Source organism: Aplidium turbinatum, chromosome 17, assembly GCF_918807975.1.
Source record: "Aplidium turbinatum chromosome 17, kaAplTurb1.1, whole genome shotgun sequence".
Classification (NCBI taxonomy): Eukaryota; Metazoa; Chordata; class Ascidiacea; order Aplousobranchia; family Polyclinidae; genus Aplidium; species Aplidium turbinatum.
In genome coordinates this window covers 2,624,974-2,651,863 of record NC_137488.1, presented here as the reverse complement: position 1 = coordinate 2,651,863, position 26,890 = coordinate 2,624,974, and the positions used below count along the sequence as shown (strand labels likewise).

The following is a 26,890-nucleotide window of genomic DNA, read 5'->3' as shown; positions in this document are numbered from 1 at the left end:
GCCGACTTGTGTAAAAAAGCGCTTGAGCATATTTGTTAAATTCGCTACACACTCCTTTTCAACTTTATGTTTCTTTGCAAAATCCATAGGAAAATATTTATTGTAGGCTACATTCAAAATCTAATTCTAACTGAAAACAAAGAAACTAAAAACACAAAGAACTAAAGTTTAACCAACAATCGCTATTATTTGTATACGTTCCCTGTTTAATTATTACACTAATCAGCCAAATTTCACTTTGATCTATTTTTCCGGCTTGAGACTGAAGGAGGTTCTTACAAGAGACAAAGAAAAAGGACGAAAGGCCCGTTAATGACGGAACATAACATGCTTGTCACTTGACTAAAAACCGAAAATAAATAATCAAAGAACTAAAAAAATAACCAACAGTCACTATTATTTGATGTAGTAAGCAAGTAGTGGAGGATTGCGGTAGAGTGGCCGCGGGCCACATTATGTAAAGACCGGAAACTATCTGCGGGCCGCTCAAAATCCTGTCGTGGGCCTCATGTTGCTCGTCCCTGTTGTAGAACAACCCATATGGTGCAGCGGTACATACAGTAAGTGCAGAATTAGCAAAAAAAAAACAGGGTAAGCCTACCGTACCCAATCTGTTGTCAAAATAGAAATAAGCTACTTGACCAGTGCCCCAATCAATCATCCTTCACATATACTATTGTAAAACCTTTGCAAATCGAATTTGGAATTGATTGATCAAAGTTTATTTAAACAGAACTCAGAAGTAGTATCTCTGTATTTTATTATATTTAATTATAACTCTATTTTCATTTACTTTTTTTCTGAATCCGCACGGTCACACTAAGCTGGTTTTCTGCAATTTTTACCTTGCTGAGTCTTTTATGACATGACAACTTTTTTAAATCCGAGACTCTTTAAGTAAAAAGTTCGGGAAACTTGACACTTTTTTATTTTCTTTTGTGTTAAATTACCCTTGTTGCACTTGCAAATGTTGGTTGTGGGTCTCTTTTTACAACCGACGAAACAAAAGTTTTCTTTTTCTCCTAGGTTTGGTGGCTGTGCATTTTTAAGATAGTGTTTCCAACACTGTTTTATCGATGTATATATATTTAAACCTTTTGGTTTTGTCGTCTTTCCCTTTTGCTGCTATCAAATTTGTGTGTTTACTTTATCGTTCTCTACAGTCTACATGTTCGCATTGGTAATGAAAAATAGAACGGAATTGAATTAATATTCATCCGATAACACAGACTTCAATGGACGTATTGGTAGAGCTCGACCGATATCACTTTTTCAGGCCGATACCGATATTTATGAAATTTTTAGGCTGATACCGATATATTTCAACCGATATATATCAACTACGGAAAATTTGTTACCAACAAAGTTATTAAGCAACAAACCAGTCCAAGAGAGTTTATGCATTGGTTGCTGTAATGGAAAAATCATTCTTAACACTAATCACAAAAAACACCAAACAAAAAAGAAACATCCAAATGCAATACTGTTTTGTGTTCAATTCAATAATCAAAGTTCAACAGCTTCAAATTGTAGTTCAAAAAACATAGTTTCTCAGCATTCATGCCAAGAAGACATATTTTTTCATCGTAAATCAGTCCACGACAGGAGTTTCTGCTGGGATTCGCACACAGACCGGTGTCACCGCCATGAGCCCGATAAACAGAAGCACAACCAGGCAGCACCAATTAAATAGGCAGATAGAAGAGCGCCCTTCCACGTGCACAAAACACGGAATGGCCCATTTTGGTGAGTCCGATTCGGTGAGTCTGATTCGGTGAGTCCGATTTGGTGAGTCCGATCCCTTAACGGGAGATTTTTTCAATTTTTTTTTAAAATTATTGGGTACCGTAGCCTAATTATCATTGCCATTTTAGGGTTAGGGGTTAGAGGTTAGGAACTCACCGAATCGGACTCACCGAATCGGACTCACTGAATCGGACTCACCGAATAGTAGCAGACCCCACAAAACAAGACATTCAAAAGCATACCCACGTGCTGCGTGCAAAAATGGATTGTGTGCAGCCGCTTGCACTTGCGCATAATTAAAACGAGAGAGTTTAAATGCGCATTTGAGCAACTTCTGTTTCTTCTAAAGGCAGGTATGACTGGTTTTGAGTGTGCTTTTGCTGGCCGATGTTTATCGGCGAAAAATAGCTGATGCAATATATCGGCTACTCCTGATATCGGCTGACCGATATATTGGTTGAGCTCTATGTATTGGCCTCACTAACTAAATATCAGTGTGAAGAAAACCACCAGTCACATAATCTTTGAGTGCCTTATCCATCTACCTCCTAATGGAATATCTAACTTCTGCACAAGTTTGAGATATTAAGATGTTATGAGTGATTATTGCAGACAAGTGTACATTTGTGGTCCAATATGACGATATAAATTGAGACTGGACGGTTTTGACAAAAAATAGCTTTGCTGTTGTAGAGTGAAAAAACATTATGCACGGTGATAATAGGATTCTTGTCAGATTGCCAATATGGCATAAAGTGCATTGCTTTAATCTAAGTATTTTTATAACGTGTTTATATTGCAATCTTTGCAGATATTTTTATTGTCTAAACATGGATATCAAAATATTGTTTCTTTTTTTATTTTCAATTTTGTCCTCAAGTGTTTCATATGCTCAAGTTCCATCTAATCAGCGGGATCACCCACCTCCTGCAGGCAATATACCTAATGTATGTGGTTTGTTCCTTCAATTTCATTATGTAGACACATATTGTAGAATAAACATCTTTTAGGTGATTCTGTACAATTTTACAACTTTTTTGTTCATATGAGTATTCTGGAAATAGCAGTTAGGCCATGTAGGTTTTAAGTTTTGAAACTTGTATTTCTCGGAATGGCCCGATTCGGTGAGTTCGATCCCTTAACGGGGGATTTTTTCAATTTTTTTTTTTTAATTATCGGGTACCGTGGCCTAATTATCATTGCCGTTTTAGGGTTAGGGGTTAGGAGTTAGGGTTAGAGGTTAGGAACTCACCGAATCAGACTCACCGAATCGGACTCATCGAATAGTAGCAGACCCGTATTTCTTATGCTTTTATGTGATCATCTTAGGCGGCTGCAAACCCTTCCAAGCAGTCAAATATATTTACAGCTTACACCTGGTTGGTGAAAAAACAGGATCTGCATTCATGAAACATGTTTATAAAATTTGATGTAATCCAACTAATCTGTTCGTATTGTAGGTTAGAGCTTGATTGTGATGGTGATGACTGATGCACCATATGTCATTCATTTATACCTGAATCATTAAAATTATTTCTTGTCTCATTTTTCATGTTATCAACATTTGCTGTAATATTGTTTTTTAATTTCACACAGTTACAGTTTGCTGTTTTAATGTTGTTCAGGTGATTGCTTGCTATTGCTGCAAATAAATGTGTACCTGCGTCATTTTTTTCTTTTAAAAAAAAAAAGCGTTAATCTATTATATATATATGTGCTGAAAGCATTGTAACAGTATGCTTTTCCATAAAGATTTAAATCAAGGTTGATTGGTTTAAACCGGGGCGGTTTAAACCGCCCGGTTAAAACCTGGTTTAAACCGGGCAGTTTTGACCACCTATTACTGGTCAAAACTAGTCAAAGCCCCTTTAGTGTATGAATCAAATTGCTTTTCAATTGAATTAAAAATATTACCCTCCATGTTTAGTAATGATGTTCAACTTTATTTTGTTTTGATCAACAAAAACCTAAATGCTGGATTTGGAACAAAAAATATTCAATTTCTCTGTTTATTTTTGATATTTCAATCAGTTGGTTATTTTAATTATTGAGAAAATTCAAATTCTAAAAATACGTTTCTGATGAACCAAAAAATGCTTGGTAGAACGATGAACCATTTGCACAGCCAACTGAAGTAGGTACAAGATTTTATTCCAACAAATTTTTTTTTATGAAAAACATTTGCCATAAAATTTGCGCAACATTTGCCCTCTTGTTGCGTAGCACATAAGACGTAGCACGACATGTAATTAACGTAGTAGTCTTAACGCTGTTTGATGTCTTGTTTTTGGCAGCGCTGAACCAAGAGAAAAATCCAAGATAAATATAATCTTTTAAAGACAGGTCGGTATAGATGAAATAAAGGTATAGATAAAAGACAGGTCGGTATTGGCAGCCATTAATGAAAGTTCAGGCGGCCATGGCCGCCAGCTATTTCAAGGCCTGCATATCAAAATGGTCACAACTCACGACTGCTTTTATATTTCCTAAATATATTATTTTCATAGCCCAGGTAGCCAACCATTCACCACATAAAAATATTTTTCTGGGTTTTGACCGGTTTAAACCTACGTAGTTTTCACCAGTTAAAACCAGGTTTAAACCGCTTAGTGGTCAAAACCAGTTTTGACCACTTAGAGATCAACCCTGATTTAAATGTTTGTTTTTCAGTCCAAGGATATCTTAGTGACGTTTGAAAGGATTTTGGTTCAACTCAGCTCCAGAACATGCGATTATATTTCTGAAGGACAATGAATGGCAGGCCAAAATAATGGGAGCAGTTGACTCGATGATTGTATAATGTATATGTTCGCTACCCACTGTTATTGGTTGTGCTACATTTTTAATCGCGGTTTATCTAACGTATGTTGTCGCAATGTGTCAAAGTGAAAAAAAAGTTATTATTTGTTGCAGGCAGTTCCCCAAGGAGCAGTTAATGCTCAACATCAGAAAAACATCAATGTGGATGGTAATCGTGTTCGACCAAACATACAGCTTGCTCAGGGAGTGAACCCACATGTGCAAAGCAAACTTCAACCTGCTGCTGGGAATGTAGGCGGCAGTCAGAATTTACCACAAAACAATATCAATATTCAACAAGATGTTCAAAATGTTGCACAACATGTCCAAAATCACATCAAACAAGTTGCCCCAGATGGTAAGCATACTTTGCAGAAATTTACAAGTTTTTTCTAATGTTAAAACTTAATGTGTGATTGCACTGTATTTCTCGCATGTAAAACCACAAATGAATAGAGATATTGAAATTCCCTAAATTGATATGTATACTGTTTGGTTCATAACTTGTTGATGTGCAGTCAAGATTACTTTGTTGTTGGATAGTTACGGTATTGGTTTGCTTTGTTGTGAAATTATTTTGACATCTCTACCCAATACCCATAACCAATTAGCCATACTTTACATGATAAGCCAAAAGGATTTTCCTTATTAACTATTAGCTTAACTTTTTCAATTTTCATTTATGTTGCGTTTTTAGTATTTATTGTTCACGTAAACTTTTTGCTTATTTATCTGACTTTTTATCTTTAAACAAACTACATAAAGAAGGATTGCACCATTATACCAGTTGACTCGTTGAATTGATTGGCATTATTTTTCACATCTGCCACCATATCTAATATCTTCAATCTGTAGCTGAGATAATGTAATTAGGAAGTTTCATGAAAAACATCAAGTTTTTGAGCCATTTGTGGACCTTTTAGTTGCAGATGAGGTCACTGGTGCATGTCTTAACAAACTCCGGTCATTGAATGTTTTTTGTTTTGATATTTTAAGACTAATCAGATGAAATGATTTTTCCAAGAGCATTTCATTTTGTTGCAGTTATTTTTAAACCATGCAACCTGTCGTTTTCATGTTTTTTTTTTTCAATTAAATTATTCCATAGTGTCGCAGCCAACCTTCCATTAAAAAGTATGCTTTGAAACAATTATGACTTGACATCAAAATGACTTAATGACAAAGCAAGCAGCTCCAATCTTGTTTAATGACGTTGCAATGCCAAAATGTAATGCTTAGTGTGTGCTGTTGTTTATGTAAATATTGGTAAGAATGGCCCTATATTGTATAATAATATGTATATGTGCGATTGTGCGTGAAAGTAGCGCTGATCTTTGTGCGGATGATGAAACTTAACGGAAAGAAAGTGTGTTTGTGAATGCAATAAAAATCATGGTCTTGTTGATTCATGCCGCTGTGTACTTATACAGCGGTATGAATAGCAGCAAAGTATAAGTATTACTTATACTTTGGAAGAAAGTGAACATGTTGTTAATGTTTACTACTGTTTGCTCACAAATACAAGGATAACTGTTTTGTCAAGACACTAGCAATATATTTAAAAATTCCTTCTGCATTGTTATAGTTTGAATATCAGGTGTCAGGTCTATTCTAATTGCATCCAGTGAATCATGCTTTTCATCAAAGCATGATTTTCAGAATATTATCATATATGTAATGCACTTTATTATGCTTGTATAATCTATACCGGTAATGTATTATATCCTTCAGGCAAGACTCGCTCAAGGAATGCGTTTGGGTCTATTGCTCAAAGCACCGAGTGTTCCTCTGACGTCCAACAAATATGTAGCGGCAAGAACCCAAACAACAACTTCGACATTTTGTACTGTTTAACCAATAATCAAGATGTAAGTTTTCATTGTGTACTGGTATTCCTCATATGTATGTTAATGCTTTGTTGAATTTTATTTTTCAGCTGTCTTTCATGTTTTGAAACGTTCTTTTTTGAGAGATTATTTGTATTCCTTAGTAACTTGAGTTTTTAATATCACCATCTCCACCCATAACTTTCGTGCACTTCCGATTAGAAAAACAAATCTTCCGTTTTTGATGCTTTACTCTCCTAGGTCCTGTTGTTAATGTTCTTGTAGGCCTTGTTTAGATTTGATTAGGCCTACAAATCAAATTTTGTTCACCCTATTCAATTACAAAAGTTATTTCTTGGTCATTTGACACTTGATTGGACGCTGTAGTTGACTCACTCTTTCACAACTTCATGAAATAAAGTTCAGTTGCAACAGCTTTAAAATAAAACCAAAAAGTGGATTAGAAAAGTCAGTCAAGGCTTCCGTAAATGATGGCTATTTTAAAGTTTTGTTAATTAGACATTTTTGTGTTTTTCTTGTACAATTTAAAAAGATAAATTTACATATATAAAATCTTACTTTCACTTTGCTTGTTTCATGATATATTATAATTAGTAATTGCACAACGCAAATTTTCTACCCAGTTTGTCCAATTTTCAATCTTATTTTTTAAGTCTTTAAAATGTGATTAAAATACTGAAATAGTGGTTTTGTTGTAATGTAACAATAATTATGATGAAGAAAACTATTTGCTTCTAATTGGAAGTCTATTGTAATAAGACTTGCTTTACGTTTAACGTTTTGTGTTGCAGAATTATGAAGTTTCGGACGAATGCCATCATGTATGTAGAAAAGCCATAACATTTTTATATCTTACAATAAAATTTGTGCTTTTCTGTAAATGCCATTACCATAATAGTTATTCATCTGCTTGTCAATATCGATGTGATTTTATTCAAAATGCACTGATAGCACTTGCATTTGAGTATAATTTTGCCCTATTGGCTTTTAACAGCAATCCTGCTACCAATTATCACGTTCATACCAAACCGCAAAAATATGAAAACGAAAACCTTTGCATGTAAGGCCAGCATGGACGAGTGGAAGGAATTTCCAAGACGTTTTTATTACTTTAAGTTTTAACCTTTAATTGGTCGCTGTTCCACAGATGGGAAATGTCTTCCCTTGGAAGTTATCGATGTTTTAAGGCAGCAAGTAGTCTTATTGTTTTGGCAAAATTAAATTCTATCTCTATTTTTTGAAGCAAAGCATTTCCAAGAGTAAAGACTGTTATTGTATTATTCTATGAACATCAAATTAAAAAAAAATTAGTCTTTTTGTCGTGGTTATCGTGTGTTGCACGTAGAACAAGCATATATACCTTGGGTGCAGAGTTTATGAGGTGTTTTGTGGAGTCTTACAATGGCAATTTCAGAACAAAAATCTTTTTGAATAAATATAGTTAAATGTGATGTAATTTTATGCAAGAAGTGTCACGTTCTGGTTAACTTTATTTTACTGACATAACATATTTTACCTGTGAAAGCTTCACTAAGATATAGTTCTGTGTACTAACGCATGTTTTGTTTCTTTTAGTATATCTGGAATTTCAAGCTCAACACAACTAAAGATCCAAAGTTTCACATCATCGCTCGGGAAGTCTGCAGGCAGCCGCTTAAAGTGGTAGGTCCTTGCTTGTAATTCTGTTTTTCGTACATGTTGTCATACTTCATACAGTTGTAACAATTGCTGCTGTATTCGCCTGCCAGCTGCAATTGTTGGCTAGCTGAGTGAACACTTTGAAGGACTGTTGCAATTGTTTATTTTGAATCATTGCATTCAAGAATACTATCTTTGCAAACCTGCAAATATACAAACAATGTTTTAGTTTATTAATAAGTAGGCCTAATGATTTGTTTTGATCTTTTTAATACAAGTTGACTACTTTGTTTTTAGAAATCCAAAGTTGCTTTTTACACAATTTCCCTTTCCTGTAAAATTGTGTTTAATTAATCACTGTTTACTACAAGTCAGTACATTAACTTTAGAGACAAAGGAATTTCTTTCGGCGTTGCAACCATAGCAATACTTCTAGAAACTCAATAAATCAATTGATGTAGCTTGGCAGACAACATGGAAGATTGGCTGCAAAGAACACTGCAGTGTGTTTGGCGTATGCTTCAAAATGTATGCGACCTACACGACGAAAAAACATAAACAATACCTTTGCCGATATAGCACACTTATGGCATCTTGTCAAATGTCAATGTGTTGTGTAAGTGTATACTTAGTGCGGGTTCGTAGTTTAATTCATTTGATTTCCTTGTATGGGCACTACTTTTATATTCTATTGAGGCACTTGAGCAAGATGGTGATTAGTCGGTGCTATACTTCACATGTTGCTTTGTTGAGACTTGAATTGTTGCAAGCAGGCGCAAGGCAGCGGCTCCCTGCTGTTGTTTTCTAACCAGCAAGTCAGTTACTTTTTTACGTTTATTGAACGTTGCAGACGTTAAAATCAATGTAAAAAATGGCTGATTTGTTGCCTGGTTATGCTGTAAGTCCTAAGCAGCAAGACTTGTTGAAAAGTCGAAACCGTCGTGGCAGCCCTCTACCATAATATTGTGTAATCCACAATTACATTTTGTTGAAATGATTTATCATCTGTGCAGTTGCCAGATTGTGCGAACTATAAAGACACAGATGGAAAGCTCATCCCATGTCTGTTGGACAACAAAGCTTCCATCACCGCACCAGGGTGCAAAAACTTTCTGACCAAGATCCAGACAATAATATTCAGTGATTACAGGTAAGCGAGAAGATACGTTTGTATGCCAATGTTGTTTTGTTAGTGTCGTTCGTAATTATTTTTCACTTCCAACATAAGTAGTTTAATATTGTAACCTTGTCACTGCATTGCGCGGTTGTTGTAAATCCAAATCTGTACAAATGCGTTTCATTGGACATAAATTTTTGATATATTTCCAAGCAAAAACGTGCCATTGGGGATCAAGCTATCATTGAAATGTAAATTGTGTTGCAATACTAGGAACTGGGATTTGTGTATGACGTAAATATGCAAATTACCTTTTTTCATTTATTGGAACAACAAAAATTGACTTTGGCATGCGCTGCAAGCCCCAAGAAATAGGGGAAGAAATGCATCCATAAAAAACCCATTGAAATTTCGTTATTACGTTATTGCTATCCAAGCGTACCATAATTAAAATAATTTCCCCACAGGCTTTGTCGTCACGAAATGTCGATAAATAGTGAACAATCAACAGTGATATGTGTTCTTTGTGGATTGGCCAATAATTTGAGGCGTTTATCGCTAGCTGGTGCTTTAGGAATCGTAGTGATTTGTGCATGCATTGTGATTGTATGCGAATATGTGTTTTTCTTTTAGCACTCAAGTATGAACTTTGTTCTCTGGCTAGCGTAGTATTTTTATAGTGATGCACGTTTTATTAAACCTTTCAAGGTATTTATTGGTGTGTTGGTATTTTCCATGTTGTGGTTGATGGTTCATAGAAAATAAACCTCGCTTGAAGGAAAACAAACACTTCTTGATTGTAAGCATCCTCTCAACGATGGTTGCGACGGCTAGTTGCTCAAAGCTGGCCTTTTTTGTTTACGATTTGTGCAGCATTAATGAGTTTACTTCTTCCGGTTGTGTCTATGATTCATCTTTGACCTGCAAACATTTATGTCTTGTGAAGATATCACTCATAGACTGCTTCACTCCACTTATATGTCACACTCAGGCCAAGGATTTTTATAGACGAAAAAAAAGTTATTTTTTTAAGAATCCATATTTTTCCGCGCTGCGATACCGCTGTATCTTCATTCCGCTGTAACATATGGTCAAGCTACATACAAAGCTTAAAGAAACTGTGCAGTCTTGCCGCCGATTCATCATGGCAGAGGTTTATGGTTATTTCCACACTCAACTATTTTGCGCGATGAGAGTTTTTGCAATAAAATAATTTCTCGCTCTTTCAAATTGTAAATAGAAACTGCTATTAATAGGTCGCTAGACGTGAGATCGTGAAGCGGCTTGTCAGTTTAATTTGCAACTGGCAGCATGCACAAACGCTGTAGTACTCCGATACTGGGTTGTCAATATTGTGTGACGTGTTTTCTCTAGCTATGCTGATGGCGTGGAGAATTTTACGTCACACCAAAATCTCATGTTGTCCATTTAATTTGAAATGGAAACGTGCAGTTTTATCGATAAGATCTGATTAACTGTAGTTTCATTAATTTGAAAATGGCAAAACATGCAATGAGTTTGTTCTTACAGACTTGATGTACAGGCATATTGTTTTGCGTATTTCAACCGGGTATGTTTCGTAGTTCAATGAAACCGTTCCACTTCTCATCTGCTGCTGTATCACTAAAATCTAAATCAAGTGCTTTTGCAGGTTGATATGTAACTTTGTGGATGAGTGCAGAGCCGACATTCAGAGACTGAAGTGTGGAAAAATAGGAGATACTCTGGAGCCGGATGAGGTTTGCTCAGCTTGTTTCATTAAAATCTTTCTTTTCTTTTGTGTTCAGTACTTTCTGTTGGATAGTTTATTGCAAAAAAATTGACGGTTTTTATGGTTTGAACAACACCCAGCTGTCTTAACCATATTTATCTGAGTAATTCGCCTCCTACTTCAGGTCTGTTGATATGTACAGTTCACAACGTTGAAATTATCCGTGTACAAAGTCGCCACCTCGACTTTGTGAGTGAACATTTGGTACAAACCCTGCGTCTTGTGCTTGAAAAATTTGATATACTTACTTAAAATGGAGTGGCGTTGACCTGACATAGAACGGCGTGGGTTTGCAGGTCATGGTTTGTCTAGCCTAGTGTGCGTAGAAATCTATCTGATTTTGTTGGTTATTTCACTAGCGGCTGTACCGGGGCGTTTAAGCTTCACGGTTGAACAAACCACGCGACACAGCTTTACTAGGCAATAGTTTGTCGGTTTAGCTTCGGCAAACTCGCAACTAATTGGAAAACAACACAAAATGAGGTGCTCATTGGTCACTAGAAAATTGTTCCGTTATTTTTGAGTACTCTACCTACAAACCACTAAATACTGCACGTTTTACAGCACAGCGTGAAGCTTTTATTCCTGGAATGCCACCGCTTTTATGAAGGGTGATGGGTAATGTTAGATCTTTCGTATGTAAATTATTGAATAATAATTATTATTCAATAATAATTATCGTCGACGAGAAGTTCAAAGTGAAGAAATCATATAGATGGATTGACTTGCTGAAGTGCCTGTTATGTTTTAGGAAATGATCCATTCACAAAGCGACATTATCGATTGCTTGGAGACAGCGTTCGAAAATGAAGATAGTCCGAAAGAAAACCCATTAGCCCCGAAGTGCCGCAAGCAGATCTCCCGATTGGCTGAACTGTCAGCCGATGATTATCACCTAGACAGGCATCTCTACTTCAAGTGCAAGGGCGATCGTGAGACCTTGTGCCCTGATGTAAGTTTGTGTATTGTCTCTGTGTTGAATTACCTGTGCTTTGCAGCACTATTTGCTTCTCTTGATTTATTTGCATCACAGCCATTGTTTACTGAAGCGATCATTGTGACCGCCGTCCACGTGTGACTCCTTATGACTTGGTTTCTTTGCCAACTTATCTTTTGCTGTAAAATTGATTTAATTTTTTAAAAATTTTCATGTTTGAGTTTGAAGAGTCCAGGTGCAAAACAATCAAACTAGCAAAACCAACTTATCGAGTAAACTGAAAATGAAAGTTTGAGATTGCTCGTTTTGTGGCTGAACCCTGTTATTTTAAAGCTTTATTTTGAGAGATATTGATCGTTTTGCCGCAAAAAAGGTTGCTACATAAAACTTTCGATACTACGGGGATGGTAAAATCTAAAAATCTCAAATAATGGAGTTTGATCGTTATGCACCTGAGCTCTTCATTTGTTGTCAATCATTCCAATCGGTGTTTTAGATTATGTTGAACTATCAACACAAGTTGCAATATCTCTAGACAAAGCAGTTGAAGCGAACGCGTATTGGCTGAAACGAAACTTGTCGTTTTTTTCATAATTTCTATTGTGCGAGTTTACCATCAAAACAATGCCACTACCACTGCAGGTTGTGTCCGGGCAAGGGATGGTCTACAAGTGCTTGTTTGAACACAAGTTTGACAAGAAGATGACTCATGACTGCCGGGATGCCTTGACTTCACGCCAGAAACTTGTAGCCGAAGATTATAAGGTAAAGCGGTGGTTCTCGTTGTTTTCCTTGAGTCGTTAGACAGGAAGCGGTTATTTCCGTTTTATGCGCGCTGCAGCTTACGTAGACAATTTATGCGGAAGTTTTTATAAAACCAGCCTCGCTGCTGGAGGCATATACAACCTGACGAGATATCCTAGTAAGCAAAGTTGGTCCTTTTCACATGATTCAACGTCTGCATGCGTTGTATCAATTTAAAAAAGACTAATAATTGAGACACAGTGTCCATTGTTCAGCAAGCATGTACAACATCTTTGAACCATCCTTGGTTAAATTATTATCCACGTCATGCTTTCACTGGCGCCACGTAGTGTAGATGCCAGCACAATGAGCCTGCTCTGACTGAGCTGACAGCAAGCATGCGCATCTGGTCCCACGCATTTAGAGCCAGGATATTCAAACGTTTTAGGAAAATCAACGTTTTCGAAGCTGCGAGTGCACTCCAACCAAGAAACTTTTTTTCCAAACGACAAATCATAATACTAGTATTAAAAATGCTTGTCTAAAAAGCATTATGATTTTATTATTATTGAAGTGTTCCTGTTTCATAAACTAAACTTCAAATCAATGTAGACAGTTTAAGCGGATGGTTAAGCCCCTAACGGCCATGTTTCCATGGTCACAGGCGAGTTTCGGCTTGGCCCATCACTGCAAGGTTGAAATCGAGAAAAATCAATGTGCGAAAAAAGGAAAGGTAGATGAGGACCACATGACCTTGGCTTCCATCATGCTGTGCTTGGAAAATCAAAACTTAAATGGAGGTGCGTTTGCTTTCCAGCTTCACTAGTGTCTGGCAGAGTGTGTTTGTTTTGTGCCTTGACGGATAATGGGATACATTTGTGTTTAAAGATGTTTGGATTGTAAGAGTATCTTTATGAGTAATAAGCTATCATAATCGCAACAACTGACATTTTACAATACTTGCCACCAGACTGATATAATGTTCATGCATTTGATTGCTTGTGCTGATGAACTTCGTAAGTTTAATAAAGGTAAGCTACTTTCTCTTGGGTTGGCTTGAACCGAAAAGAAATGGCGGAGATGCCATGATGCCGCTTCGATTTGTCCGCTTAGTTCTTCAAATTAATGCAGAGGTTTTGAAGAAAATTTCTACTGGTGTAACAAATATTTTGTAATTCCACAATTGGAAGCAAGTTTGAGTTCATAATAAGTTGTTTATATTCACAGGCATTAGTTTTCTTTTGCTACTTTTCGCTGTCTATTTTTCAAGTGAAATAGAATTTAAAACCCTGTTCAATCTTCTGTGGCAGTCCCAATATCTGCAGCCTGTGATGATGAGTTGGTTGAATTTCGGAGGATGATCATGGAGGACTTCGAGCTATCCCCCGAGATTGTCCACGGATGTGCTAAAGCGATCAAGACGAGCTGCCATGGCGGGTTGGAAAAGGAAGGGAAGACACTCCATTGTCTCCTAGCCTTGGCGCAGAAGGAGGACGGCCTCGATAGCAAGTGTCAGGACGCGGTCAGTAGCCCATATTTTATTGTGTTATTGTCAGACAAAAAATGGATAATAATTTTTTTGGTGAAATGAAATGTTGACTTTGCTATCAACAATACCGTGATATTTGCAGGCGACCAACCTTATCGGCTTGTAGAGTGCGATAGTAGTACATGGTGGCTTAACGTTTGGCGCAAATTTGATTAACAATGTAAAAAATTGATGGCATGTCTCAAAATCTTAATGTATTGCTGAAAAAGCGTTATGTTTCAGCTGATGGACTTAATAAAAGAAACAGAAGTCGCACAGGATTATAGGATGGACGCAGTATTGACCAGGTCTTGTGAAGGTGTCATCCAAGCCAAATGCAGTGATCTGCAGAGCGGCGATCCAATGTAAGAGGGAGTAATTACATTTGTCATCATTTCACCTTTTCTTTCACATTTCTGTGCAACTTTTAACTTTGATGTGTAGCATTATGTTCATGTGTAGCATTATGTGGTGCAGACAATTTTGGTGCCGTATGATGCAGATATCGTCCTTGTAGCTCCATATTCGAAACTGATTAGGTTCCGTTATTAACCCAAATTCATACCGCAAAGATTGTGTGGAAAAATACTCAAGAGTAATAACAATGATTATTGATATAGACGTCACTATGCAGTATGCACCGTGACATCAAAAAGTTGTTGAAACCCTGTTTTTGTGTCTGTGTTGCAGCGTAAGCTGAAGAAGATATTGCAAAACTTGCATTAATAAAATATGCAAAACTTTAAAAAGCGTTTATAAAAAGTTAATAGGCCACATGCAAGTCACTGGGCACTTGAAGCGGACACAGTCAACCAAGAACTTACCGCTTTTGTAAAAATTTGCTTCATATATTCGCAAATGTATTCACTATAACTGTATAACGTTTGTTTATTGTGTTCAGGGTTTTATCTTGTCTTATGGATAATATACATACCAAGCAAATGAATAAAAAATGCAAAGATCGGCTTTTGGAGCTTCAGTATTTCGTTAGTCGAGATTTTCTGTGAGTGATTTTGTGCTGAATTTTGAATTTATAAACTAATTGATAATTGGGTTATTTTGAAATATTGGTCATTATTTTGGAGACAATTTTAACGTTACTGAAAACATGTGACTTGAAGTTATCAAATTGCTCCTCAGGGAAGTTAAATGCCAATCTGAATGAACAATTTTTTAGAATGATCCTTTTTAACTGGATTTCCTCCTGAAGCTTAATATTAGAAGTTTACACTAACGAGACTTTTACTTTGGCCGAGTGATCGGTACCCTAACATAAACATCCGTTCAACCTGTTGTTTTTCAGTTTTGTTTAGCAACCTGCAGTTTTGGGTTACTTTCTAAGCCTTGCCAATAACAGGCTTCTCAGCTTACATAGCTAGGGTTTGCATCATGTGACTGAAGATCGTTTGCCAACTCTGCATCATGCAGTGGAGTGATCGGTCAAACAAAAACTTGATATTTTCAGCGTCGACCCAAATTTCCGGGAACAGTGCAAAGACGACACCGTCAAGTTTTGCAATGCCCCCCTCGCACAAGGGGCAATGGGCGGCGGTGAGGGGGCCGACAATGAAGATAATGACAATGAGATTGAACCAGTTCCTTTCAGTATGGTCATGTCCTGCCTGTACCGGCACATGCATTCCTCGTTAGATGATGAGGAGCGGGCTATGGTTAGTGGTACAATTGGCAATTCTCTTCAACCTGCGGCGTGCTTGCGTCATTAGTGCATGTGGTTAACCCAACAATGGCTTGAAATGTAAAGCTGCTGCTAAAAGTAAATCTTGTTTGAGACCCTATAAACTTTTCGAATGTTTTACAACCACTTATGAAAAGTAATTGTTCTGTATCATGTTGCATGTATGCTTCATGTTTGCCGAATCGCCCTGAAGTCGTGGGTTGGATAGGAACCTACTAGTTTCTAGAAGAACCTGCTTCATCATCGAAACATTTCCTTCTTTTACGTGCCAATGTTGCACGTTTTGCTTACCCACAGTTTTAGTTTTATAATTCGAAATTGTTTGTTGAATGCGTCGATAATTGCTTTAAGACCTAAGTCAGTGCATACCGTTATTACCTTCACCTGTCAATGCGAGTGGTTGGGACTGATTGTTAAATTGCGACCATTAGGTCGATGGCGGGCTCTCGGATGGTTGCGAGAAGGAAGTCCACCGCATCATCAAGCAGCGGGCTCTCGATGTCAACCTCAACCCTGACCTGGAGAAGAACTGTCGCCAAGAACTCGGCCAGCACTGCTCTGATCAAGTCCATGAAAAGGGGACGGTATGTATGCGCAAGGCTTGCTTGGTAGCTATGCCAGTGTGTGCGTCATATTCCGTTTTGAGATGAATGCGTCAAGGAACGATTGTGGTTGGCAACCTGCAAGTTTAACTTTATTGCAAGTTTGCTCGTCGGCTGACTGGGTCTCACGATGTTCCAACACACCAGTAGATCATCCCAAGCCACCAAGACTTTTAATGGAGTTTCACCGTCGCCTGACGTTGATATGTTGCAAACACGTCACCCGTTAAGCAAGTTTCATTCAAATGAAATGTTTTAGATGTGATGTTGTTTGAAGATGTTCCAAAGTATAAAATGTACGATGCAACGAATATAAACCGAACGGGTTTGAAGTGACGTATCCCCATAACATGGCAGAGTCTATGTTTGTATGATGCTGAAGGTTTTTCAAGAGGCGTATTTCTAACACAGCCGCCGATGGAAAACTTGGTTTTCAACTAATTCAGTGTATGATCGGTGCCTGGGTTGCTTTATGGTCCATAAACTGAAAATGTTTGATTTTATGTCAATGAGTTTTGGGGAAATCATGCGTCACTTCTTATTGCAGGAATTCAGTTGTTTGCAAGATAACTTTGACAACTTGCAACCTGGCAAATGCCGCGACGAGATCAAGAAGCTCACACAGATGGAAAGCCAAAACGCCGAAGACTTTGACTCGATCCTTATAAGAGAGTGCGAGCCTATGTTGCAGAAGTATTGCTCTGTAAGTCATTGTTGTGTTGTCGTGTAGTGTCCGTAGCGGCCTCGACCATCATCTCCTGGATCGTCATATTGACCAGGTTAGATGAGGTTTAAAGGGCAGTTGTTCTCTCTTCATAGAGTATCCCTTCATTTATTTTTCCACCTGACGTAAGCTGTCCATCTTCAGTCATGGCGACCTACAATCTACATGCCATGCTAACGTCGAGGTTTAAATTTGACCGGAGGCCGATCTTCTACGTTTGAAAGCAGTCGGAATCGCCAGTATAAGTTGATATTTTGAGTAGTGAGTGATAAATACAGTCTTTGTGTATATTTCTTGTGATTGTGGGTTACTTTTGTGCCATTGTTATCATACAAAAATAGTCCAAATTTTTGCACTTGTGTTGGAATTCCTAAAGTCATTATCTTTCCCAGTCTGGCACATTTATGGATTTAACACCTTTTCCAAACCGCGCAACGTCACGTAACATGAACCGTAAGGCACGTGTTGCACCGGTGTGATATTCCATTGCTGGAGTTATTACTATATAACTTCAACATCAATCTCTTCATGGGATTTATGTTGCAAATCGTGTACTTCTGAATCATTGCAATTCTTTCACAATCGAGAATTTGCTGCTTTTCCAAAAAGCTTGGTTGATGATTCTTTCAAACATTTCTTCACCCCAACAGTTTATCTTATTGACGATTCCTCCACGCAGGACCTACTTGACCAGGATGATGAGGGGAAGATCATGGAGTGCCTGATCAGCCACAAGGAGGAGATGGAGAGCGCAGCTTGTGCCGCCGGAGTGACTCACTTCCAGCTGGTGTGTAGCCTCATTGGTGCCCAGTGCCCACTTATGTGACTTATGTGTTATTATTTAGTGACACAACGTTACTAGCAAAACCAGCAAGCCTCTTGCTTTGTGGTATCGCGTCTTTTTTTCCCTGAAGACGCGCATGGTTGAGACTTGTCATGCAAGACCATGCAGTGATAACACTGTGCAACTCAAATTAAAAAAAAAAACAAAACAACGAAATGTGTCTGGATATTTCCGGAGCGCTGAGCACGAATATGAATTCTGTTTTTCTGCATCACCCTACATTTTTTTTTTGATTTTGGTTTCAAAGTTTTTCAAAGATGTGTGCATTTGTTTATTGCAGGCACTATCATGTAACATTTGAAGTCCAAGTTATTGTGCTTAACGGAGAGTCTTGCCAATCATGCTTGCCTGTAGTAGTAACAGTGTGTTATAATCTATATTCACTTCATGTTTGCTTTGTATGTTTACAACCCATACCACTCGCACCATGGAAGTAGCGGATCTAGGAAAGAAATTTGTGGGGCACTTGATTTGTGGGGGCACTTGATTTTCAATAGTTCGTAACAATTTTAAGCGAATTGAACAAAGCAAATGAATATAACAATTTTAGTACAAAATACACATTTTTCTCAGTTTTTGAGGTTGGGGTGGATTCAGCAAGTGGTTTTAGAGAGGAGGGAGTAGTTCAACAAAAACAATGATGTGTAGGTACTACACATTAATCCGACTTTGCGAATACATCATGAATATATTTACGTATCTGTGTTTTAAGGGGGACGATCGCCCTTAAGATATACCACTGTTTTGAGGGGCACAGAAATGCACATTTTTATAAACTGCAGTATCTAGTGCTAAAAATACGCGATTCCTATCCCACTGTTTAGATAAATGAAACTGAGTGAGCGCAATGAGCGAAAAAGTGTTTTACAGAAACTAAGAAACATACATGTTTTTCTCTGTTTTTTTGGAGGGACACGTGACCAACTGCCGCCACCCCTTCTTGAATCCGCTACTGCGTACCAGAGAAGTTTTACATGTACCACATCCACAGTTTTCAGTGAAAACCATTCAACGCTTTTCTTTGTAGCAACACATGCCGGTGTGCAAAGATAACCAAGCGATTTCAGTGGTTTGGTTTGGAAGTTTGTTGATTATAGCCATGGATTTTTAAGCACAATATTGGAAAAATTGAAAAGATTTTTTGTAATAATCCTGACCTGATCGGAAAAAAACAAATCCATATTCGGAATCAGCGCCCCAGACTTTACAAAGTGCAACGTTATTAGTTCTTGAATTTTTTTGAAATTGGAAATTTGTTGCGCAGTGTAATTGTGCGCAGCTTGCATGCGTTCATGGTTTAAGCACGCAACTACATATTGCAAGCTAATTGCTTCTGGTAGCTTGCTGGTCCATCTTAGTGGAAAGCAAAGACTTGAATTAACCCCATGTCCTGAACAATTAGTTGTGTTGGTCAATGGTCAGGTCTGGTTTGTTGCTGTGCTCGTGTAAGAGCTTTTGTATCCATCAGCTTTTGTGTGAGGCCACACGCTGAATAATCGTCTGCATTTTGTGTTTCGTTATAGTTATGTTTGTCATCAAATAGTAAACATCAATCAGTGCTTTGTGTGTCTGTAGTGTACAAGCTATCACAATATCGTGATTGCCAGGTTTGAAAAGCGAAATCACTTTAACATGAATGGCTATCACTCAATGAAATATTAATGACGCATAGACAGTTCCAACCGTATATTCATGTGAAGCAATAAAATGCTAACACTTCGTTACGTGTTTTCAACGTTCAAATTATTGTCCCTCGCTGACAACATCCAATCAATTAGATCAGTCCTGAGTTTTCTGACCGAACCAATTTATTCGTTCCAGATCGAAATGAAGGACTACACTTTCAGCTACAAGTTCTTGAAGGCGTGCAAGAAAGACGTCAAGAAACATTGCACCGCTGATGATATCAAGACGAAGTAATCGACTAGTGTGGTATCTTACCAGTAACTGACATTACCGCTGTGACTGTTCTGGTTTGAGGGGGTGTCAAAAAGTACAAAAGGATATATCGCAATACTTTGTGCTGCAGTTTGTCATTTTAGTTCAATTTTTTACCAATCGCATTAAGATTTGTAAAGAAAGAAACGGTTGCTAACACCGAAATTAGAGCCTCCATGAAACTCGTGTTACACAAAAAACGAAAGGAAGAAGGCTTGCTCATTGCGTCAATTTACAAAACTTGCTCTTGCAAAGTTTGGATTGTTAATGGGAATATTATCAGAGAAAATAACTTTTTTGAATTGAAAAAATTCTTGCAAGCTTAATCCTGGACGCCATCCACTTGTAGAAGGTTTGAACTAGGCTACCAAGATTGCCAAAGTGATGTTTTCGCCTATTATTGAAGTGTTGTTGTCTTTAAACTACTTCATTCTCTAGACTTTATAGGTAGCTAATTTACTGTATAAACTCTCATTGAAATGCTTTGTCTGTAGTTGAATCCGTCGGTTCAGCTCCCATGACCAACATTTGTACATTTGGTGCTTAAGTGGCCCCTTAGTGGAATTGCATAGAATTTGTTTTCCATCACATCATGATCATGTGCTTCTTCTGTAGAGCGGACGTGGTGAAGTGCTTGAGCTTGATGATTCGTAACTCAATCATCGGTGGGACCGACTCCGTCTTGTCAGCGCAATGCGTGGATCAACTCACTGTTGAGAACCTGGAAATGGTAATGAGATGAGCTCTCAAACTTTCAGCTAACATTCTTGTTTATTTTACAAAATAAGTCTATCGTTGCTTTGCATGCTTTTGTTTACGTAATAGTAAGTGATAGAAAGAAATTAGTAAATATTTGCAAACAGTTTATTTGAAACTGTGAAATGCCAAATAAATGCCTCAAACTTTTCCACAAATCAAACCAAGAAATAACGTTGCTTGATCAGAACTAGTTGCAAGGCTTTGATGTGGCTCTTTCTAAAGGTTATAAATTTATTCAGTCACTAATGTTGGTTGGTTTAATATTCTTTGATGTTTGAAGTGTTATGTTTGTTCCAGCACAAGAATATCGAGTTGAACCCGGAACTGAAGCAACATTGTTCCGCTGACCAGCAGCGACTTTGCGCACACATCAAAAGTGGAAGGGCACAAGTTATCGAATGCCTTAGAAAGCACAAGCGCAAATTGAACCCTCAGTGTTACAAGGCCTTGTTTGCATTCGAGGTCGGTTTAACAACTTTTCATGTCACTATAACGTTGTTTAACGTCTGGTGGTTGGATACTGAAATGCCGAAAAGTCGCTTATTAACTTTTATGAATTTTGTTTGAGGCTTATATAATTTACCCACATGCCCACAATGCTCAATAATCCAGAATAGAGTAATATTCAGTAGCACAGGCAAAAATGGTATGTAGTACTTATCTAGACAACAAATCAGTCGCTTCAATGTCTATAGACATTGAATCAATGTAAAAAGCGACCGATTTGCTGTCTGGGTATAGAATGGTACCGGTATGACCGGCAGTGTTTGGGTGAAACTATAAAATTTGATCTTGTAACTGGTTTGTAGTTTTATTAAAGTCGTTTCCATCAGGTATACGGTTGAACTGATCGGTAATAAACGTTTGATCTATGTTCCATTCATCGTCATCAAAAGAGCTTAAAATGTCCATTTATCCTCCAGGAGGAGGAAGCAGACAATCCAAACCTGGACTTCCAGTTGATGAGGAGCTGCAAGAGCGACATCAAGGAGCATTGCAGGGACACGCTCGCTAACGGGGATACTCAGCTGGTGGTGGAGTGCTTGATAAAGAAGAAAAAAGACTTAATCAAGAGGTTTGTTGATCGCAACCACACAAATGAATAGGTTGATATCTGTTTGTTGTATTTTGATGGCGGATGTTGAACCCATCAGTCTACCTCTTCATGTCCTGCCATCCCAAGACGATGCTCCTGAGCAGATGCATAAACTTATTTTATAGTTTTAATTTTGTCCTGTCCTATATAGAATAAAACAAGTGGGGCCTTGGAAGTTTTACGGGCCCTAAACCCCCAATAATGAATAATGGATTTTAGAATAAAGTGACGACAAATTTGTATATTTTAATTTTGCAAAGTTTCCACCCAGACTTACTTTTAGTCGTGTAGGGTTCACAGACTTGATGATACTTTCTTGAAACTATAAAAAGGCTGGAACTCAATGAGTAAAGTATTTACATTCGTTATGATAGAAATGTGTAATCACGTACAATCTGACGTATTTTAGTTACTTAATAAGATTACCATAACAAAGGCTTCATAAAACATAGCTAAACATAAAGTTAGCACGTAAACTTTACACAACCCTCACAACACAACTGAAAAGTGGACAAAGAGAAATGTGAACAAGAGCTTCGCGAATCACGCCTGAAGCCAACACGTCGGCTGTGCACAGAGCACGCAAAATCAATTAAACACAACCAATCAGAAGAGAGAATCAATAGTTTTACAACACAATCCCTATTGTTACCGAATGATTATAGTTCCATAGTACTGTGATGACCTTTCAATGCTTTGTTTTTGTTTGCTACTGCTACATTTCACTCGAAAACCACCCAGAGGTTATGGATTCTGAGCCTGAACACTTTTCTATTTTAGTTGCCGGCTGGTGGTGATAGAGCGCGAAAAGGAGATGTTCTCAGACATTTCTCTCAACCCCGACTTGATGAGTAGTTGTGGTGACGACATCAAGAGGTTGTGTAGTGATGCCATGGAGAAGGCGAAGAAGGCGCACGCTGATGGAGAGGACCCGGAGGGAATCGTCTATAAATGTCTCAAGAAAAGATTCATTTCCAAATCGAAGAAGGATGTAAGTTCACTGACGTCATCAGCGTTCAAATAGAATGTAGATTGATTGTCTTCCAGAGCGAGCGGAATAGCGTTGGGCACATATTGTGTGTGGGCGCAACGCGAGTCTGCGGCTCTTATTTTGTCCTAGAACATTTTAGTTTTGGTTTGTTTTCCAAAAAGTTGAACAAGTGTGAATTGAAATGCTCTTCAATTGAAGTCCACAGAGGACAAACAATCCTAGTCACGATCTCAACCGCCGTCTGCTTCTCCGTCCGTGCTTCCAAGCTCATCTCGCTTACAAGTATGCGACACTTTCAGAGTTGGGCTTATAAAGAGGCGGAGGGATCGATTGCATTGTTTCAATTAATTTTCCTTCACAATAGTAGATTCTCGTTCATATTGATGTAGTTGTATTCGCACTGTTGCGTTTCATTAGCAAACTTGTAATTGATATTGATATTGTGCAGGCTCTTTCCATGGTGTGTTATCGCCATGTTGAATTTGTTATGGTCGAACAAGAACAGAACTACGCGTTGGACCCTCAGCTGACCCTGCACTGTTACAAATCAGTGAGTTGAAAAGCGAACAGTTCATGTTTGTTGTGTGATTTACAATGAAAGGACAATGTGGGTGGTTAAAGGTAGTGATTACGATCTTGTACAGCATTTGAACTTAAGCTTAAATGCGCTTCCCTTTCAGGTTTGAAAGTCGCTTTTGGCCAGTTTGTTTATGTCATTGAACGCGTCAAAGGAAATTTCAACGTTATTCGAGCATCGGTTTGTTTGACGTTTGAGCGCCGATTAATAATGTAACGTCCACGTATTAACGTCAGATTACGTTGACGTACAAACGTTCTAGTACCGACGTCAAACTCGGCTGTGTCAATATGAGTGTGAAGAATTTCCAGAATGTGTGAATTAGATTTTCAACTTTTCTTTTACTTCAAGATACAAAAACATTGCCCCCCCAAAGGCAATCAGAACGTGGTGGAATGCCTAAAGAACAAATACTTCGACGAGGTTTTATCCTCCGATCCTGAATGCATGGTGGTAAGTGAAAGACATTATTCATGTCAACCACAATGTCTGATATTGGCAAACGATGCATTGCCGTATGGGCATGCGAAATGTTCAAATCTTGTACAAGTTCTTCTCAGGACTTTGCCAACGAGCTTTTGTCGCTGAAGTATTTTATTTGAGATTTAAAACTTTTAACTGACGTCACACGCAATGTTTTGTAGATGCTGCTGCAATAGACTAAGTTGAAAAGAATTTTGCACAATAGCAGCACCTCTCACTGCTTGGTTAAACTTCATCTTTTGTTAAACTGGTTGTTGAGATAGTTTAGTGAACCCGTGATCCATACCGCAGGAAGTCGCTCGGTTGCTGGCTGAAGGGCAAAGTGACATCATGGCCGACCCAGCTCTACACGAAGCCTGCTCCAATGATCTCACTAAGTACTGCCACCTCGTGTCAGAAGGTCATGGAAGATGTAAGTCGCTTGGTGACGTTAGAGACATTTAATCTTTGGCATTGGTCACTACTTGATGACAAACTAAATACCCAAGTGTCTGTCACGATCCCGCGACACTGGATCGAATCACCTCTTTAGTAGCAATGCACAGACTTGACAGTTAATCATTCGCTACCGATATGAAGGAATTATCAACATTTGGACTCACCTTCGTTCACAATCGTCCGGTCATCAATAGCAGCGTCAAATGAATCGGACATGATTGGCGTCGCATAATCGTGTTTAGGTTCGGATCGTTATTTATTTTCTTCAGCCTCTGAAATGCAAACAAAGCGATTATTCTGAACTTTTTAAAGCTTTTCAAATTTTTTTGAGCTTTTCCCGAAATTTTTCACATTGTATAAAAAATATTCAAAACAAGGTTTCATACATTTTCGTTTCGTTGATGAAAGTTACATAAAACGAAACTATCTTGTGTGTTGTGGAAAAGAGTTCGGCTTTGTTCTGTACCAAAGAAATGATGATGACCAGGTGGCTGCCGCTTTTCATTCGTTCCATGGAACGTCTGCTAAGTTGTTTTTTCTCATCAACTTATTATTCCTCCTCTTCAGTGATCACATGCCTGGTGGATGTGGCGAGGAGAGATACGTCTGCTTTGTCCAGCGATTGCGCGGAAGAACTGCAGCTCCGTACAAAAATGTGGAAGAACGCGATTAAGGTGAGACTTGTAGGAGCTGACAAACTTGATCGATCACACCTATGTTTAACTTCTTGTAACGTAAAATCAATATATTTTTCATCAAAACACTATCAGTGCTTGTAACGTGAAGTAATCAAAACATTCCAATATGCTGCCATGCATTCAGTACTTCCTTGTACGTGGTTATCATTCTGGCACTTAATACTTTTTAATCACTTATTGCTTTCGGTGTTTTGTAATGTAGGGCTCTGTTTATAAAGTTCGTAACACGACCCGGGTGGTATCGAACCCGCGATCACTGAGGGAGCGGTGGGCGTGTCAAGGGCGTGTTTTCCTGTTCAAATAACCACCCTGCGGGATGTAACTCTGAATGCAAATTAATTTTACAGAAAAATGTCCAAGATATTGGCGACTTGTCGAATATAGTGATCGAGTCCGAGCACTCGACGTACCTCCTATCGATGCTGACAATGATCATTGTCTTCGTGCTCGTGCTTGGCACGGTGTGTGGGAGGCTGACTAAGAGAGTCACCAAGGATAGAAAAACGAGGTGATCCAATCAACTTTTCAATTTCTACCATTATGCACACAACGAATCAACCCTGTGCTACAGGCGATGTGGATGTTATGCCAATCATTTGCATGTCATCACACAAGTCTTTCTATATTTTGGAACCATTTGCTTCAACGTTTGTTTCGGAACCTTGTTTTCCTAGTTAAGATATTTTGCGCACTTGTAACCCACACAATGAAAACCCAATATGTTTCTCGCTCACACGTTTGTTGTATCAGTCCAATGTGATATTCGTCGTCATTCATCAGTCCCTTCTTCAGTAGAAAGGGACCTGGCGTTTGCCCCCGCTATCAATGTGAATTACGTAGTTTATTAACATTTACGTGTCACTGAAACGCTGTTACAAATATTTTTGACTAAATTGGCTGCAGTGTGCACCAGTGTGTAAGTAAAATCTTGAACGAACTCATCACTTTGTTTTGCTAAAACAAAATGAAATATAATTTCGAAAATATAAGTCAGTTTTTTTTCTCGTGTCTGCAAATCTTCGCTGCCTGTCCGTGCCCGAGCACTGGGTCATATGCATGGATATTAGTTACTCCACTTTTGCAGAGGCTTGCTTATTAACTTCCACGGGAGGGGCCAGGGGCATAGCTTCGATTCCTGCTGCAAGTGATTATTAACTGTATGACATCACAATGGTTTCTTGCAGCTTCTATGAAGAGCAGTGTACATATAGAAGCAGCGGTTCAACCATTAACCTCACCCCCCCTGTACCCTCCCAGGACTCCATTGTCCAATCCTTTCTCCCACGCCGCCACTCACTTTTCTAAACACACTCGTCTCCAACTTAATTTCCAAACTGCCTTGTTTAGTTTACACAATACGTCGCATCAATGTGTAGCCAAGCTTCCCTCGGCCGTTGTTTGCTTGAATGGAATCAGTGGGAAATATGACCAAGCTATATTCTTATGTCAGTTAGAGACAACACTTGTTAAAACGACAACAGTTTTAGGGAACGTTCAAATATTACGTAACCCCTTCGAGGGGGAGGGGGGTTTATGCAAAGCGTTACGTTAGCGTCACATCGGGGGGGAGGGGGTTCAAGCAAAACGTTACGTAACGCTTTCCAGTACGGAATGGTAGTTTTTTGTGCTGAATTCGTAGTGAAAAAGCGTTACATGGGGGAGGGGGATTGAAAAAAACGTTACGTTGACGTTACATGGGGGAGGGGGGGTCAAAAATTCGGAAAAAAGCGTTACATAATATTTGAACGTTCCCTTAGACTGCACGTAAGTGTGTGCAGTTTATTTGTGAAGAGCATTGTTTAAAAGCCTACTCCTGGATTTGTTTCATTCCAAGAATCCGCGTTTGCAATCTTGCTCACCTTCTATCATTGATTCGTTCGTGTTATCAAAATCATTATTTTTCATCACTTTAACGTT

At 38.3% G+C, this 26,890-nt stretch overlaps 1 protein-coding gene across 1 annotated transcript; it reads left to right on the top strand.

The window, feature by feature from the left end:
* The first annotated feature begins 2,565 nt into the window (after positions 1–2,565).
* LOC145786499 (Golgi apparatus protein 1-like) lies at positions 2,566–26,521 on the top strand. The gene is made up of 27 exons (XM_082598164.1): positions 2,566–2,693; positions 4,660–4,903; positions 6,277–6,413; positions 7,184–7,213; positions 7,968–8,054; positions 9,044–9,180; positions 10,799–10,886; positions 11,670–11,870; positions 12,498–12,620; positions 13,264–13,399; positions 13,910–14,121; positions 14,371–14,492; positions 15,029–15,130; positions 15,593–15,797; positions 16,255–16,407; positions 16,973–17,128; positions 17,829–17,936; positions 19,815–19,909; positions 20,547–20,661; positions 20,988–21,152; positions 21,614–21,765; positions 22,567–22,777; positions 23,226–23,327; positions 23,706–23,807; positions 24,129–24,249; positions 24,843–24,949; positions 25,321–26,521. Exons 1-27 carry the CDS (start codon positions 2,577–2,579, stop codon positions 25,483–25,485), a joined length of 3,693 nt encoding a protein of 1,230 aa, XP_082454290.1. The 5' UTR covers positions 2,566–2,576; the 3' UTR covers positions 25,486–26,521.
* The last annotated feature ends 369 nt before the right edge of the window (positions 26,522–26,890 follow it).